Source organism: Palaemon carinicauda, chromosome 2, assembly GCF_036898095.1.
Source record: "Palaemon carinicauda isolate YSFRI2023 chromosome 2, ASM3689809v2, whole genome shotgun sequence".
Taxonomy (NCBI): Eukaryota; Metazoa; Arthropoda; class Malacostraca; order Decapoda; family Palaemonidae; genus Palaemon; species Palaemon carinicauda.
In genome coordinates this window covers 196125438-196143473 of record NC_090726.1, presented here as the reverse complement: position 1 = coordinate 196143473, position 18036 = coordinate 196125438, and the positions used below count along the sequence as shown (strand labels likewise).

General features: G+C 38.6%; 1 protein-coding gene across 1 annotated transcript in view; it reads left to right on the top strand.

The window, feature by feature from the left end:
* The window catches only part of LOC137629437 (uncharacterized), a 319508-nt gene that overhangs the window by 160146 nt on the left and 141326 nt on the right, over positions 1 to 18036 (top strand). The window contains exons 28-34 of the mRNA XM_068360702.1: positions 59 to 165; positions 2038 to 2216; positions 2649 to 2724; positions 4982 to 5069; positions 13285 to 13477; positions 14140 to 14301; positions 15390 to 15496. Coding sequence (XP_068216803.1) covers positions 59 to 165; positions 2038 to 2216; positions 2649 to 2724; positions 4982 to 5069; positions 13285 to 13477; positions 14140 to 14301; positions 15390 to 15496 — 912 coding nt within the window. The remainder of the gene's footprint in view (positions 1 to 58; positions 166 to 2037; positions 2217 to 2648; positions 2725 to 4981; positions 5070 to 13284; positions 13478 to 14139; positions 14302 to 15389; positions 15497 to 18036) is intronic.

The following is an 18036-nucleotide window of genomic DNA, read 5'->3' as shown; positions in this document are numbered from 1 at the left end:
ATTTTCAAGATATGATTTGTGTATCAAGTAAATTCATACATATTTTCTTATCTCACAGCTGCAGAAATAATGCTAGTAGCTTTGCCATGACAACTGAAGCAGTTGTGTATGCCAGCATAGAGGAACTTACAGCAACCCCTATGTATCTACCTTTCCTTCCAATAGGCAAGTTTATATGCTAACTAATGTAGTCTTTTCTTTAACTAAATGTTTATGCAATATTTCTTTTCTAAATTATTTGAAGATATTCAAAAGAATTTCCATTTAGCCTCTGTACCATAGTCTTCCGCAGTCTTGGGTTAGAGTTATCTTGCTTGAGGGTACACTCCAGTACTGTACACTATTCGATCTTATTTCCCTCCTCTTTTCAAGTTTTTATAGTTTATATATGTAATATTTATTTTAATTTTGTTACTGTTCTTAAAATGTTTTATTGCATTTGTTCCTAATTGGTTTATTTCCTTATTCACTATCCTCACTGGGTTATTTTTCCGTGTTGGAGCCCTTCTGCTTATAACATCCTGCTTTTCCAACTAGTATTGTAGCTTAGCTGGTAATAATAATGACAACAATAATACTGTATAAATTCTCTTGTGATGTTTTCCATAGTACCAAACCCTCCGAAGATCACAAATAAAGAGATTTAAGTTACATGTGAAGCACTGGACAGACAAGTGACTAAATTTTTCCAGCAGAAAAAAATGTACTTATATGAATAACTTAACTTTTAGAAAACTCAGAGGTATTTTTGTGTGCTTTTTATAGTGTTAGCATATCCAAAGTCTTGATTTATTGTAGTAGTCTATTGAAAAAGCCCTTGCCTGGCGATCGTCAGACCAGGGTTCCAGTCCCGCTTAAGCTCAACAGTTTCTTGAAGTGTCTGCCAGTTTAACTTGTGGCCGATGTGGTAACGTCACTGACTGGTGAACGCTAGACTGGGGTTCGAGTCCTGCTCAAACTCGTTAGTTTCTTTGGTCCCTGCAATCTCACCATCCCTGTGAGCTGAGGATGGGAGTGTTGGGGGAGCCTATAGGTGTACCTGCTGAATCATCAGCAGCCATTACTGGGCCCTCCCTGGTCTTAACTTGGGTGAAGAGAGGGCTTAGGCAATGATCATACGTATATATGGTCAGTCTCTAGGTTGTTGCCATGCTAGCTAAGTCGTTGTAACTGTCCCTTGCCCCTGCCATTCGTGAGCGGCCTTTAAACCTTTAATGCAATTATATAATTACTGTATTGTAATAATATAATGTAGTTCAATATCAAGTTAATTAAAATATCAAATTATCCAATTTTTAGTGCTTGTTTATGGCTTCAATTCTCTCTAGAAAATATACGATTATGATTTACAATAGTAGTTTTTATTTTGAAGGGTTTGTATACATTAAAAGAAATATTTTTCCAAGGGTGTATATTCCATTCATGTTTGTGCTTTATGTCATATTTATGTAACCATTTTATCAGCAGCTTTTTAATTTCATCACGGCAACAGATTTTATTTATACCCTAGAAGATTTTTCTCATTAAAAGTTCTTTTGAAGGAAGAATCTAGGTACACAATTTACACAAACTAAAAGCAAATCATAGAAACAAACAGATTTCTGGTTCAAGTCCATGTCAATTTCTCTTCAACACAGCTGCTGCTTCTCTGCATATAAAACTTGTGTGCGCCTCCAAAGGTTCATTATAGATTTTATACGGGATAAATCTCTTGTTAGTTCTGCCTAAATTACACCAGACACACCTAGACTAAATCTTTGTTTTGTGGTGTTGGCAGATAGGAGGAAATTGATAGTTTAGTTTTATCTTGTTTCAATTAATGCACATATGAATGATAAACATATGTCATGAATTAGACATTGCACCTTACCCTTTACATTGCTTTTGTGGAACTTTCATGATTTTGCAACATGACAAATATTGCATAAGTTATTCATTTTATTTTTTGATCAAAGATTTTAAACCTCGAGGTTTACATAAATGAAACCTATTTTTTTTCATTATACAGTATTTTACTCTTATTTTTTTTTTTCATAGGTGGCACCACCCTATATCAAGGCTATGGACCCGTACATGACCAGTTTCCCGTTGAAAGAAATGTTACCTTTGTTATGCAACTGGCGCAGGGAACTGTATTCTACTACTACGCTGAATTTCCAAATGGTACCTTGATAGGTAACACCACAACAGATAAACTGGATTTGAAATTTGACAAGGTGAGGGTTCCAAGAAGTATATGAATATTTTATTACCCCTTTTACCCCCATGCTCTTTGGAAATTTCCAACCCTTAACCCCCAGGGGGTTATTTTTTTCCTAGCACATTTTGTAGTATATATTTTTTTTAAATTGCTCTAATTTTTGTCATAGAGAGGTCAGGTTGGTCTCGTTCTCTTGGAAAATGCCTGAATTTTCTCAAAAAATAATAAAAAATATGAAAAAAAAATTTTTTATAGCATTTTTTTGCAAGTATGTACCGGTACGTCCATGGGGGTAAAAGGATGGCTTTTGTGAAACGTACCAGTATGTCCTTTGAGGGTAAAAGGGTTAATTGACCTTGGGTGAATTAAGGAGGATGTAAATTACTGGAAGGAAAATACTGAAAATCAACGTAAGAAATACAAAATTTACGTTTATTTTGTTTTTCAGCCTGGAAGGTATACTGTAAGAATTTATGCTGTAAACCCTCTTCAAGTCTCTACTCCAATTACCACTACAGTTGAAGGTATGCTCTGAAAATTCTCTCTCTCTCTCTCTCTCTCTCTCTCTCTCTCTCTCTCTCTCTCTCTCTCTCTCTCTCTCTCTCTCTCTCTCTCTCTCTCTCTCTCGTGTCTTATTGGTTGATTTTATTGTAATGATAATCAATTTAGACTAAAATATATTTCTACATTTAGTCCGACTGTGTTTCTATGAATTATGAATTCTAGGTAAAAAGATTCTAAGTCAGTCAATCATAATTTGCCCAATTAGAGTAATGTTCTGTAATATCAGCTCATCGCATCTCTGCAAAATCTCATTGACCTTTTGATTCAACTCATAACACACATTTCTAAGACTTCAAGGAAAATACTGTAGACTAAAAGTAATTTACTTAATAAAAAGAAAGTGCATTTGTTAGTATCATGCAGACTATAGGTTTTAAGGTAATTTATTTTTCTGCATAAAAGAAAAAAATGGAAGGTTTTTTTTCTGTTAAATAGTATACAGCTCAGAATGAGATGGCAGACTTTTATCTTTTCCTCAAAGGAAGAGTTAGCTCACGCTGGTGGTGTATTTTCCTCAGAGGAAGAGTTAGCTCACACTGGTGGTGTATCGTGTTATTTTAGCTTTCTGGATGCATTGCAAACGCTGTAGAGGCTAGGCCTTAAATCCAAGTGGAGCTGTAGCCAGTGATTTTAGACTTCTGGAAGCATCCCTAAATGTTGTTAATAATGTTAAAATATCTCAATTTAGCAGTAATTTCATATATTTAAATGTGAGTCATTCATCTGCCTCCATGAGAGCCTTCCCATTAAATCAGTAATCCCAACATGCTGTATGGTCTCAAGTACTTTCCTGTAAAAGAATAGAGCAGGGAATCCTAAACGACATAGTTATGAAAGGAATATTGTCTACCCCTTTCTAAAGTCAGCGTAATGTTGTGCAAAGCATGGACTCATTGTTTATAAGAGTCCTTTGAGTTCAGGCACTATTGAACTCAATGAAGCACCTCTAATGCTGATACGTCTGGCTTTTGATGACACATCATCTCCAAAAACTTTGCTAATACATGTATGCAATTTCAGCACATGATGAGCTTTTCAGGTTGGTTTGAGCATAGGGTGTTCATTAAACACTACCTGAAACAAATCCAAGCAAGGCATTGTGATATGTACTTGGCTTGTTCTTGACTGCTACAAGTGGAACCTGGAGGAAGGGAAGTTCATTTCAGCCAGGCCCTTCAACAGTAGCATGATGTCAGGCATCCATTTTTTCTTTAAACTTATCCCATATTATTGTTATTACTTATGTGAAAGTCAGACTTGATAGGTTTTCTTCTCATTGATAAATGCATGTGAAAGTTATTTCAAGATGTTTACCTGATTGTAGACAGCTGTCCTTGATGGTGAATGAGTTTCCTCAGTTATTTCACTGTTATTAGCCCTTGGAGACCACTTAGCACATTGACCAAAAAATGATTGTTTTGACAAAGAAAAATCATATTTTGGGGCAGGTTCTGTGTGGTCTCCAAGACCCTCCCTCCACCCTAGTCTCGTGCAGGGGAGTTGGGCAATTAACTCTTACTTGGAGTGAGAAGATGGCTGCTGTGCACTTTGGTGTGCAGATTGCATTGTCTCCAGCTCTTTTAATGTTCCTTGGAGATGATGTGTTACCAATAGCCAGACAATTTCAGCATTGGAGGTGCTATGTTGAGATTAATAGTGCCTGAAATTGAGGGTCTCTCCTATTCACACTGAGTCCATGGTTTGCATGTTGATTCACTTCCCCCTAGATCAGGGTAGACTAACTTTCTTTGGTAATTTTGTTATACTGTATTGGATTCCCTGTTCAAACATTTTATAGGAAAGTTCTTGAAGACCACACAGCACTTCCCAAAAATAAGTTTTCCCTTTGCCAAAACCAATTTGATTGCTGAAGGATGTATTCTGATGAAAAAATTTTCACTAGATTCTATTCCCCCATATACAGTATAGTATACCCTAATAATATAAATGAATTTAAGCTTTTAGAATTATGATGTTCTACCCTTTAAGAGGTTACTATTAAACTATGTTATTTTTACAAGGTTATACTAATCCTTTCCCTAGTTACCCATAACATAATAGATTTGTATATAGGTCAATAAAAGGATTGACATATTAGATGGGTATCATGTGAATACGTAGCACAGAAGCTTTTTGCCTGTATAAAATCAGAATGTTTTCCTTTTTTCAGTTTTATCAGCATTTCTCTGATTATCATGCATTTTATGTTCTTTCCAGTGGCAGAGTCTGTGGATGATGTTTACATTGACGACTACAACCTGGTTACTGATGCAAATACCAACAAAACTTTCAAGATTGTTTGGAAGTAAGTGTTCATATTTTTTTTATTATATATTGTATATTGTTTACCAAAATTGATGTTAATGTATAGTTAGCAGTGTAACACTTTTGGAAGTTGACCCTTTCTACCCAGGATGAATTGATTCAAAGTTCGGGCAATGATGCTTCATAGTGCTCAGGCATGTAGGTCTGGGTCTTCCAACTCTTTCATAGTCCTCAGCCATGAATATATATATATATATATGTATATATATATATATATATATATATATATATATATATATATATATATATATATATATATATATATATATATATATATACACTGATCACATATATAAGCATGTCTACAATCAACAATTAACTTTCTGGGTCGATCTGTGGCGCCGGGTGAAAAGTCCTTCTTGTATGTCTTTTCTGATAAAACCTTCCAATTATACCAGAGAAAGATAAAAGCATGGAATGCTGAGGTTACAACCCTCGCGCGAGCACCTTTTGGGTGTCGTGTATAAAGCAAAGGCGCGTGAAATCCACTATTCACAGGTTGTCTTCCATTTAGTTAATTCCTTCGTCAAAGGGATGGGCCGATACAACGGCCCTAGACACACCCCCATCGCCGCACCACCCACGCCACGACGCGAGCGCCATCTGAACATCATCCTTCTTTTTGGAATACAAAGTGTTGATTTGTTTTGTTGTGCTCTCGGTCTTTTTTATCTATCGTGGATTTATTTTGTCATGTCCGAAGCTTCATCTTCACACATTCCAATGTTAAGTACCATAGTGTGTTTTGACAGTATTTTATTGTACCGGGCTTTTGTTTTATATCCAGTATAGTCTGTTTTATTATTCCCGTCTGGCCTTTCATGGCGGCCATTGTTTGTTCACTTGTTGGGAATTCATCTTTGTCTGCCCGTTTAGTACTCTGTCACTTAGGTTCTTGGTTAAGTCCCTGGCCTTATGCCTTTAGAACCGTTATTATTTTTATTTTTATTTTTTTTGTGTATTTATGCTCATGGTACTTTTTGCTAGTAAGTCCAGCCTACGAACGAGATAGCGATTTAGCTTTGTATTTGTTTAGTGCCCGCCCCTCCGAGGCGTTCGTCACTCGACTGTGCTATTTATTTAAAGTTTTAGCAGATGCTATTCTTCGATCGTAGTGTTATATGGATGTACATTTTTATTTTATACGTTTATAATAGTGTTGTGTGATTTTTAGTCCTGTTTTTGTGTCCAAGAGAGCGAGAGATTGGGGTCCCCGTTTTCTGTTCGCAGTCACGAGTTACCCCTTTCTCTCGTTTTCTTTCTTTGCTCTGGTGGTTGAGCGGATTTCCCGTTTTCCGTTTTGTGCGTTCAACGGGTTCTCCCTCCCTCACCTCTCCCCCTCGGGGTGGATGATAACTTACGAGTTATTTATTTTTCGTGACTTTTCAATTGTTAGCGTTATTTTGGTCCGTGTTCGTCCTCTCCCCGTTACGGCTCGGGAGTAGTTTATGAACGTTTTCCACTCCGCCTTGAGTTCTACTCCGGCTTGAGGGATTCTCAATGACTTTCGTTCTATTGTTATATTTATATATTGTTTACTGCATGGGACGGGCTTCATATTGTTTAGATACGACCCTCCGGTGGCCCTTACTGCGGTCTCAGGCCACGGCCATATCCACAATAGCCATTGTTATTACAATTGTGTTTTTATTCACAATAATTATTCAGGACCTTTCTTCTCCCTCCGGCCTCACCGGAGTTTGTAAATACGCTTTGCTATGATCTAAGCCTTAGCCTTTAGCTGCGGCTTGGCTTTTATATCTTCACAATTGAATTATTAGCCACAATTGAATTATTAGCCACAATTGAATTATTCAGGGTATCTCATTATCCTCCGGCGTCACCGGAGGTCGCCCATACACTTCACACTTATATTTGCCTTGCCTTTGGCTAAGACTGCATTATTCAGGACATTTCATTACGCTCCGGCTTCACCGGAGGTCGCCCATACACTTAACACTTATATTTGCCTTGCCTTTAGCTAAGGCTGGTGTTTATATTTATTTTAAGGGCATGTCACTGCTTCCCCGACCCTCGCAGGTCGGCAGATTGCTTTAAGTTATTTATCCTTATGTCATTAACAGACATTAGGTAAATTACAAATATACAAACATTTGGTTTTGGCCGAATAGCGATTTAAACGTTTGCGATTTAGTCTGTTAGTCTGTTAGTTTGTACTCGCCCCAGGAAGGCTCGATTTAGACTATATCCTTATTTATTGGTTACGTTGTCGTTATTATTCGTTTTTGGTTATTACAATGGCTAAAAATGAAAAAGAAAAAGGAAAAAATAAAAATAGAATAAAAGCAATCAGTTTTTTACTTTCCTTATATTATTGTGTGATGTTAGCTTTTATTATGTAACCTTGAGAGTGAGAGCATAGGGTGCTCGTTTATTAGCTCGAGTAAGGGAGGTGAATTTCCCGTTCTCCGTTTTTATACGTTCACGAGTTATTCAGGCCTCCTCTTATTATCAGAGTTGATGATAGTACGTTTAATGTTATACACGTTTTATTGATGTGGTTACTGTTAATATAGCTAACACTATTAGTAGGAACGTTGGTGTATGAGTCATTAATTGGGTTCGATTTATACCGACACCCTTAGCTCCGCCTTGAGTTATGCTTAGCTCCGCCTTGAGTTATACGCCGCTATAATGGATACTCATTGGGTGAGAACTAGTCAGATATTTGGAGTGCAACGGTGAAATCCGGCACTCAGACTCCGGCTGAGACCTTTTTGCACACGAACCTTTGTCATGTTTGATCTCAATTACACCTTTCCGGCCCCTTTTTTCATCGAATCTCCGGCTTCGCTGGAGATAACTCAAACATTCATTGAGGTTAATGTTATCGTACCGGTGACGGTCACGATCTCACGGGGACTGGCCTTTGCTACCGGATCTCCCATACAAACAGAGATCAAGCAGACGTCCAGAACCGGAGTTAACAATGTGATACCGATGAGGATTTCACAGTTTCATTATTACGGTCCCTTTTTCATCGAATCTCCGGCTTCACTGGAGATAACACAGACATTCAGTTTTAGAGAATGTTATCGTACCGGTGAGGATCACGTTTTCACGTTGCCGGACCTTTGTCACTGGTTCTCCGGTACAAACTGAGATCAATCAGACGATCTGAATCAGGGTATGAACCCTTTTTCATGAATAATCACAATATCGTCATTACGATCCTTTTCATCGAATCTCCGGCTTAACCGGATATCGTACAGGCGATCAGCATTGAGGTTAATATTAGATTTCCTCTGGTTCACGTTGTCACTATGACGGACCTTTGTTTGTACCGGGGATGGTTACCGGAGATCCGGTACAGTCGGAGATCACTCAGACCACGGGTGGCCAATCTTTTGTTTTACCTGTAAAGGGAAGGATTTAAAAAAAAAAAAAAAAAAAAAAAATTATTTATGAACGTAACTATGCCTATATTTATGCATGTATTTAATTCTAACTATGTATAAATATGGATAAATATCCATACAACATCGTGTTCAAATAGAATTAAATTAATTATGCCTATATTTATGCATATTCAATCCTAACTGTCTAAATATGGCTAAATATCCATACAACATAGTGTTCAAATAGAAATACATTAATTATGCCTATATTTATGCATAGTCAATTCTAACTATGTCTAGATATGGATAAATATCCATACAACATAGTGTTCATATAGAAATAAATTTCCACCCAGTGGCGAATGCGCCAACAGTGTCACATTTCATGAATACAAGTGTCGCACTATACCCCAGAAGATAATACATTAAATAACTTGTCTTTAAAATTGCTTTTTAAGAGTTATACAGCTGATCCCAGCCTGTGAATAGGATCGCTAACCAAAGTTCAAGGAACATCCAGACTTATGTCCCCTTTGTGTTACAGAAGGTTCGCCTGCATGGTTCCCATCAGGATGATGATGATTCTCTCTGGCCTGCAAGAGAGGCTCTCCACCCTTGGGTATCGAAGTTGGGAAGGAATGCTCCATCTAGAGGTCCCTATCTCCTCGGAGTGTCCTCTCTAAGGTTGGACAACGACCCCATGGACGGGCAGGTATGTGGGGATGAGTTTTGAGCCTTCAGCTTTGCAATTACCTACGTCACCGACCTAGGACCATTAAAGGATCCTAATGTTCATGTTACCCTGCATTAACTGTGACGGCTAAAAGCAACACATTCTAAGGAAATCCAAGGGGCTATGACGCAGCTCTAAGGTATGGTGGTGAGTCAGTGCCGTTCAGGAACTCGGATATAGGTGGTACCATAAATCTGGAGGGCATAGACGTCCTCCCTCTGGGGGACCTAGATTTTACTCCCAGGTACTAGAATTCCCATTCAACGGATTCGTTCGATTGAAAGAGATTGCCTTGGTTAGCTTAGACAAGGTACCGAAGGTAACGGTATTATTTCCTAAAGGGCAGGCCCGATCTGTCTGGACCAGGATGTCAGCCTGGGGGGTACGATAATTCCAGGCTCTGCCCTTCCAGTTCGACCTACACGTTTGTTGGTCTGATCGGGTCAGTTGTGGGAAGTACGTTCTGTCTGAGACCTCTATCAGACAGGAATCGATAGTCGGTTTCCCACTCGTCATCACAGCCTTCCTCTGGTTCGACGCTTTTGTATCTGACCCCCCATCATCAGGTGGTCTACCTCACTGATTCCCCAGGTACACAGCCCAACTCCGTTGGGATGTTTTGCCTGCATGCAGCCCTAGATCCGAACCCTCAGGCTCCTTTCATGGACACCAGAGAGGAAGCTACAGGAGTAGAAGACAGTCCCGACATCAAGGCGGACCTAGGAAAAAGGGGGCTCGGAGAAGGGAAGGACCTAGATTCACTCCCTCACAACGCGGTGGTCCCGGTAGAGGGAAGACTTTACCACTTTCGTGACCATTGGACTCGGTCTGTGGGATCATAGCATAGTCTCTAACGGTTTGAGATGAAAATGGCCTCAAGGTCCTCCTCCTCCGCCAGTGACCTTCTCCCAGAAATCCACTCCCGTCCTGAAAGAGTACACCACAGGGTTACTCAAGAAAAAGCAATCAAACGACTATCTCTTAGGTACGGACCTTACTTCCCCGTGGGACTGTCACCACCTCTGTCGATCTTACCGACCGCTATTAGCTTGCGCCTATAGCTCGAAACTTCTCTTCTTATCTGGGTTTCCACCTAAGCAGGAAAGCCTTTGTGTTCAAGACATGCCCTTCGGCCTCAACATTGATCCCAGGATATTCACGAAACTGGGAGAGGCAGTGTTAGAACAACTCAGGAACCAAGAGATACAGATCATTGCTTATCTGGCCGGTTGGCTCATTTGGGCCCGGCCGGCCATAGAAGGCAACAGAGCTACGAAGGAATTACTTCGATCGCTCGACAACCTGTGATTTCGGGTCAGTCTCCATAAGTCTCGCCTGCGACCATCAGGCCACTTAGAATGGTTAGACATTCAGTGGGACCTTTCGAAGCACACGTTGTCTCTCCCTTCCAAAAGTAAGAGGAATAGGTTCCAAGATCAAGAATTTCTCAAGCACAAACAGGTGTCCAAAGAGCCTAGAAAGTATCCTCGGCCTTTCCCAATTCACTTCAGTAACAGATCTCCTAATAAAAGCCAAACTCAAGACATCAATCGATTTTGGAGAAAGAGAGCTACAGTACCTATAAGAAGACAAGGTCTCGAAGATCCCCTCTGTCGGGAAAATGAGACTACGCCCATGGTCCGAACCGAAGAACCTCTCCAAAGCGGTTCCTCTACAATTCCCACCTCCACAAGTGACATTCCATTCAGCCGTGTCTCTAAGTGGACGGGGAGATTTCTCCGAACATCAGATGTTTCAGGTTCTTGGTCACTAGCCATGAAACAGTCCCATATCAATGTTCTCAAAGCCATGGCAGTGTTCTTGACCCTGAAGAGAGAGACTCCTCCGAGGTCGACCCACATCAGAGTAGTGTCAGACAGCACAGACGAGGTACACTACGGAAACAGGGGAGGATCCAAGTCACCCAACCTGAATCAGATCCTGGTCACTTTCTTCGCCTGGGCAACAGAAAAGAACTGGTTCCTGTCAGCACCTCACCTAGCGGGAGGCCAGGATGTGAGAACGGGCTCACTATCCAGGACGAGTTCCCTGGAGTCAGAATTTCACTCCGGTGGATACTCAGGTTCGTTCCAGGCATCCAGGTAGATCTATTCACATCTCAGATCAATCACAAACTTCCTTTTTATGTGACCCCAATCCTGGACCCTCGGGCTCATGCCATGGACGCATTACCCCGGGATTGGAACCATTAGAGGAAGATTTCCCTATCTCTCCCAGTGAATCTTCTAAAAACTTTAACACCGACTGCGCTCCTTCCGGGGCGCAGTGGCTTTAGTACCACCTCACTGCCCAAGAACAGTTGGTTTCCTCTCCTCCTCGAGTGGAAACTCCGTCCCATCCGGATCCCGTTCCTCAAACTGACCCGAGTATTCCAAACTCACTGTGTCAGATTACTCAAGGATGTCCAAAACCCTAACTTTGTGGACTACAGGAAGTTGGCAGCTCGTAGAGCCGCGAACATTGAACCGGAAAACGATTTCTTCATCGAATCAGACAAAAGGGACTCGACAATTCGCCAATATGATTCGGCCGTTAACCCCCAAAATAGGTGGTCCCCTTGGAAAGTTATTCCTCTTCTCCAAGATACTTCTCTATGTCCGGTCACCACTCTCAGGGCCTTTTTAGCCACGACTGCTACCCGATCGTCTGGCCCCTTGTTTATCAGAGAACAAGGAGGTACCATTCCCATACGTGGTATTAGGCTATAGATCCTATACTTCGTTTAACAAGCCAATCCGGGATCATTTCCCCCAGAAGATGGACTTTGATGACCTTATAAAGTTCACGGGTTGGGAATCTCTTATGGTCTTCAAACGCCACTATCTAATGAACTTACAGGCTCTTAAATACCCAACAGTTGCAGCTGGGAGCCTTATCTCTCCCCAGTGATCTTTTGTTCTTCCTTTCATCCATCTCTTTTCTTCTCCCTCCTACCCGCCACTCGCACCACGACGCCGCTTCCTTGGTGGTTCGTTAGCCCTAAGTTTATTACATATTAGGTTATGTTTGTAACTATTATTGATTACCGTTGTTATAGGGTTGGGATATTCTTAGCCATGTCAGTTTTGTAGCATGTTTCCTCTGATACTCGGAGGCTTCCCTGTTATCATGTTTGTTTACCTTAATTATTTATGATTTTCTTTACATGGTGTTGTTTCTCTCCCCTCATTAAATTAGTTATTGTTGGGCTTGGAAGGCATTCTCTGGTACATTTTCACCCGGCGCCACAGATCGACCCAGAAAAGGGATTTTGACGAAGGAAAAATCTATTTCTGGGGAGAGACCTGTGGCGCCCGGTGAAACCCTTCCCCCTTTATTTTACACGATCCCACCCTTTCCTTTCCAAGCCGTCATGACCATTACAGAAGGATGTTGTTCAGATGGCGCTCGCGTCGTGGCGTGGGTGGTGCGGCGATGGGGGTGTGTCTAGGGCCGTTGTATCGGCCCATCCCTTTGACGAAGGAATTAACTAAATGGAAGACAACCTGTGAATAGTGGATTTCACGCGCCTTTGCTTTATACACGACACCCAAAAGGTGCTCGCGCGAGGGTTGTAACCTCAGCATTCCATGCTTTTATCTTTCTCTGGTATAATTGGAAGGTTTTATCAGAAAAGACATACAAGAAGGACTTTTCACCGGGCGCCACAGGTCTCTCCCCAGAAATAGATTTTTCCTTCGTCAAAATCCCTTTTTTACTTGATAAAATGAAGAAAATGAGATGAAATTTATATATTAATTGTGTTGATGTATCAATTTATTACATTGTTATATCATTGGAAATCAATTCCTAAGAAGGCAAATAAATTAATAAACAGGAAAAGCATAACCATGACATATGTTGTAAAAGCTCAACAAATTTGGATGCTCAAAAACCAGGTACATACATACATATACCAAGGCACTTCCCCCAATTTTGGGGGGTAGCCGACATCAACAAATGAAACAAACAAAAAGGGGACCTCTACTCTCTACGTTCCTCCAGGTACTTTATTCAAATTTTTTCCAGCTAAAGCTTTGAATTTAACCAATGCCATATTGGTTATTTTAAAAAATAACCTTGTCATTTAACATTATTTTCAGATCCAAAGGAAGTTTTTCGTGTTTTATCGTAGACTACTTCGACAACAGTCCAGTTGATGTCTGGCGTACACTACCTGAGGAATATGATGAATGTCAAACGTGGCTGGATAAAAATGCTGCTGCTCTTCGAATCAGTTCTACCATGAATAGGAAAGGACTTATTCCAGAAAACGACCCTTTTAGTTTTGAAACGGTAATAATCATATGCTGTTCTGTACGTTTAATATGTACCTTATAAAAAGGAAGCTGTCAAGATTAAATAAATTGTTTATATTAGAAACAAAAGCCTCTGGCACATCACTGCTACGCTCCTTGCCATTGACCACTAGAGTGTTTCATTACTTTGATAGAGGCATGTGTCTATTGAAATGAAAGATGAAAATGTTTCAAAACTGAGCTTCCAGGAAGATGTGATTTAAAAATCAGGGGATTAGCATATAGAAATAGAAATTTGATTATTAGAATTACATTTTTCTTTGAAGAAATATTAAAAAACTATATTGGTAATTTTCTTTTAGTTGGGTTTTTCATTGCCCCAGAATCATATGTGTACAATTACAAAAGATTACTCAAGAAGTTTTGTTAATTTACTCTACCTTTTCTTTGATCAGTATATTACTAAGCAGAAACAAGACTAATGGAATCATATACATTCCATGAAAGTCATTTACATGATTAAGGATAGTAAAAGTAAATATAAATACTGTACTGTATAGTAAATTAGCTTAGTTTTACATAGACAGTAAAAGTCTCATCAGTGCTCTTGTTAACTTGTTATTGTCTTTAGTTTGGTAAATGTTTGAATCATCAGCTTAATATTTGTCATATAGTTTTATAACTTTTCCAAATTTGCAGGAACATCTTTATGTGGACAAAGGTTTCTATGTCATGAGTATATATGCATTCAACAAAATGTCCAGCTCGAACAGAACCCTCAACGTCACTGTTGCGCCAGTACCCTGTACGCCACCCCTCCTCTATCTAAAGGAAAACTCAACAAAATTTTTTGAGCCATTGGTAAGTGTGTCTGTCTGTATATATATATATATATATATATATATATATATATATATATATATATATATATATATATATATATATATATATATATATATATATATATATTTATATATATATATATATGTGTGTGTGTATATATATATATATATATATATATATATATATATATATATATATATATATATATATATATATATATATATATGTGTGTGTGTGCGTGTATATATATATATATATATATATATATATATATATATATATATATATATATATTTGTATATATATATATATATATATTATAACCTAAAACCTAAAAAAATCTTTAAAAAACCTACTTTCTTATGATGAATTTTCAGTGCTACCTAATTCAGGACTGTGTAAACTAATATTTTTTAAGGTAATAGCTCTTTTCATAGTATGTTTTACAGTCTTCCTTAACTTCATTTAGTAGTACCTCTTTTTCCTACTACAGAATTTTAGATTGAGCAAAAAACGTATAGGTCATGTGAGATTCCTGACCTATGCTAGTCTACCTGAAACATTAACCTAACCTATGTAAACGCTAGTAAAAAAACCTCTAGAATCCGTAAAGGTAATAACATTATCATTAATATTTGTAGTGACCTTTACACTTATTTTTTTTTTTCACTTGTAATACAGTACATTGATAAATACTGGACTTTACCGAGCAATATTTCTCCTCAGAGTCCTGTAATCAGGTAGTTTATCACAAACTATTGACTAATGATTATTTTTCTGCTGTGGAATACTGTATATACCCAGTTTCTCTCATATTCTGTACACATTGTTCAAGTTGATAAGACCAATAAACACACTTTCTTGTAATGACACAAAATTAAAGCAAGCAAAGCATCCAAAGTCAAGACAGTTTTCCCAAGATTTAAACTACGTTATTATGATGAAGTAAATACAAGGAATAATAGTAATAGGAAACATACCACTCTTAGTTTGACAAAGTTCTAATTCTCTTTATTATTTTTAGAAGATATTCCCTCATTTGGTGATTTAGGATGCTTGCTATTTATTCAAACGACTAATACTGATCATCTTTTTTCTCTTTTCAGAAAATAATGAGATCTTTTACCATTCGTGTGGAATCCGTATGCAAACTTAATTGCTCAAATAGTCTGAATACCAGCAAATTTTGGACAGGAGTGTCTATAAATGAGGAGTAAGTTGACCACACGTTTGTTTGATCCTACACGGCATACAAATCTTTGTCCTTTGATTAGGGAGATTGATTCAACGCGAGCTTGTGGCGGCTGTTAAAGTTGGGTCATGAGGGGCTATCTAGCTGTGGAAGGTGTGGGTTTAGAAACCCCGGCCCCGTTCTAGCCGGAGAGCTTCCGCTTTTGTTTCAGCTGCTGTTTACTTATGTACAGACAGCTTGTGTTAGACATATTCATTTGGATTCACTTTTTTCAGGAAATGAATGTTGGTTGTCAACAATGGAATTATTATTATTATTATTATTATTATTACTTGCTAAGCTACAACCCTAGTTGGAAAAGCAGGATGCTATAAGCCCAAGGGCTCCAACACCGAAAATAGCCTAGTGGGGAAAATAAATAAGGACATAAATAAACTACTAGACAAGTAGTGAACATTTAAAATTTTCCAAGAAAAGTAACAAAATTGAAATAAATCTTTCATATATAAACTATAAAAACTTAAAAAAAACCCAGGGGAAGAGAAATAACATAGAATAGTGTGCCCAAGTGTACCCTCTAGCAAGAGAACTCTATCCAAAGACAGTGTAAGACCTTGGAAGCAAAAAGTTTGTGTTTGCTTAGGGATGGGTGCATCTTGTAAGGGGGCCAAGTTTTCAAACTGAAGGGAGTTAATTTCCCCATCTCTTGGAACCTCTTAGCACTGATAAAGAGTTTTGAGCAGTCTTGCCCACCTTGAGAACTAAAACCCCCTCATTGGAGTGTGAGCAAGGTTCTAAAATTCCTTAAAATGGCACCTTATGAACTTCATATAGCTTCAGATAGAGACCTTACCCTTAAGATAGTCTTCCTTCTAGTTTTAGCCTCATCAAAGAGAGTGAGCGAGTTGTATGGCCTCTCATATTTTGTTTCACACTCCAGAGGATTGGAAGAAATGTCCCTTTCTTTTGTTTCCAATTTTATTTCCAGCAGAAGGATTTAAACTAATTAAAGAATTTGAGCGACTATGAGAGGAACTCGACTAGTTAAGGCACAGTTAACATTCAGAACCCTGACTGAAGAAACACTGTAATTATGATCACTAGACCCAACTATGGAAATTAGGTTAGAATGAGCAACCGTACAGGCAGTTAAGGCTTATTTCCCACCAAAAAAGGCTCTCTGGTCTTTTGAGAATAACAATCTAAGTTAGAATTAACTTAGCTGGTAAGTTAGTATTGATGTGCATGCTGTTATCAACTCTGCAATAAACAACTATTCTCTCTGTAATTTCCATTTAACTAAAGATTACTTTCTATCCCCGGCCATTATGAGAATTGAACATTGGTCGTTCTTTTTACGAACGTAAAAGTTTTACCACTGTGCAGTGTAAACACTTGAACTTGAAAAGTACTTTCCATAAAAGCAACCAGGTAGTCTCATACTTCTCACAATGGTTATTTAAAACAGTGGTTTCCTTATGCAGAAATGCTAAAAAATTCAGCAGAGAAGACAACTTTAAATGTAATCACAATCTGTAGGTGGAATATGTGTTGATGTAACCAGAATAACAGAAAAACTGATATAGACATAAGGTGAGTATAGAAATAAATATTTCATATTAAAATTCCACTTTTTTGTGTTGGATGATACAAAGGTCAGTTATAATTTTTTACAAAACTTCCATGATGTTCATAATGCTTCTCTCTCGAAGCCTGGTTTTATATTGATGTATGCTATAAAGCTTGAAATATTATTTTCTTTCCTATTAAAAGGCATAGGCCTTTAGTACAGTACAGTATTGAGATAATTTGGCAGTTAATGGCAATATCCTCGGCTTGTGTACTCTGCAGCTCATTCGTCTTTTCAGTCATCTCGTCGCCTTCAGTTAAAAAGTATCGATATGTTCACCCCTCCAGGTTGGGCTGTATTTCACGGTGCTAAAAAAGGAATGATGGGAGAAGTGTGGGTAGTGGTAGTTGGGGGGGGGGGGGGGGCAGTAGCCGTAGTAGCGGGGAGTAGTCGGATGTAGAATGGCACCTCGTAGTATCGGGGGATATTGAGGAAGGAGAAGACTAATTGGTAAGGGACCTCTGGTAGTGGTTTTAACACGCCCCAGTTACTATACCGACACTATTAGAGTGAGCGAGCTGGGTTTATTCCAGGCATTCCATGCAACTTTTTCTCTGGTATATTTAGCAGTATTTATACCCTAGTAATGGTGCTATAAGGAGCATTTCACAAAACGACACAGGTTGAGCCTAGAAATAGATTTTTCCTTTGTCAAAATCCCTTTAATAATGAGCTGATTTCTTCTGGATTAGTTTTTAATTCTGGTGAGAGTTGTTCAAGGGAGTTATTACTGGAAAGTCATGATCCTCATTTGCTTTTGTGTCTTGTGGTGGAATATTGTGATTTAGAAATCGTGAAGAATGTGATCACTTCCTATTCCTCATATGAAGAGAATGTTCAGATAGTAGCTGACCATGCTAAGAATGCGGAACATAGAAGGAAGTTAATGTTTAGTTCAGGGAAAAATCCAGAAAAGACTAGAATAGTCGAT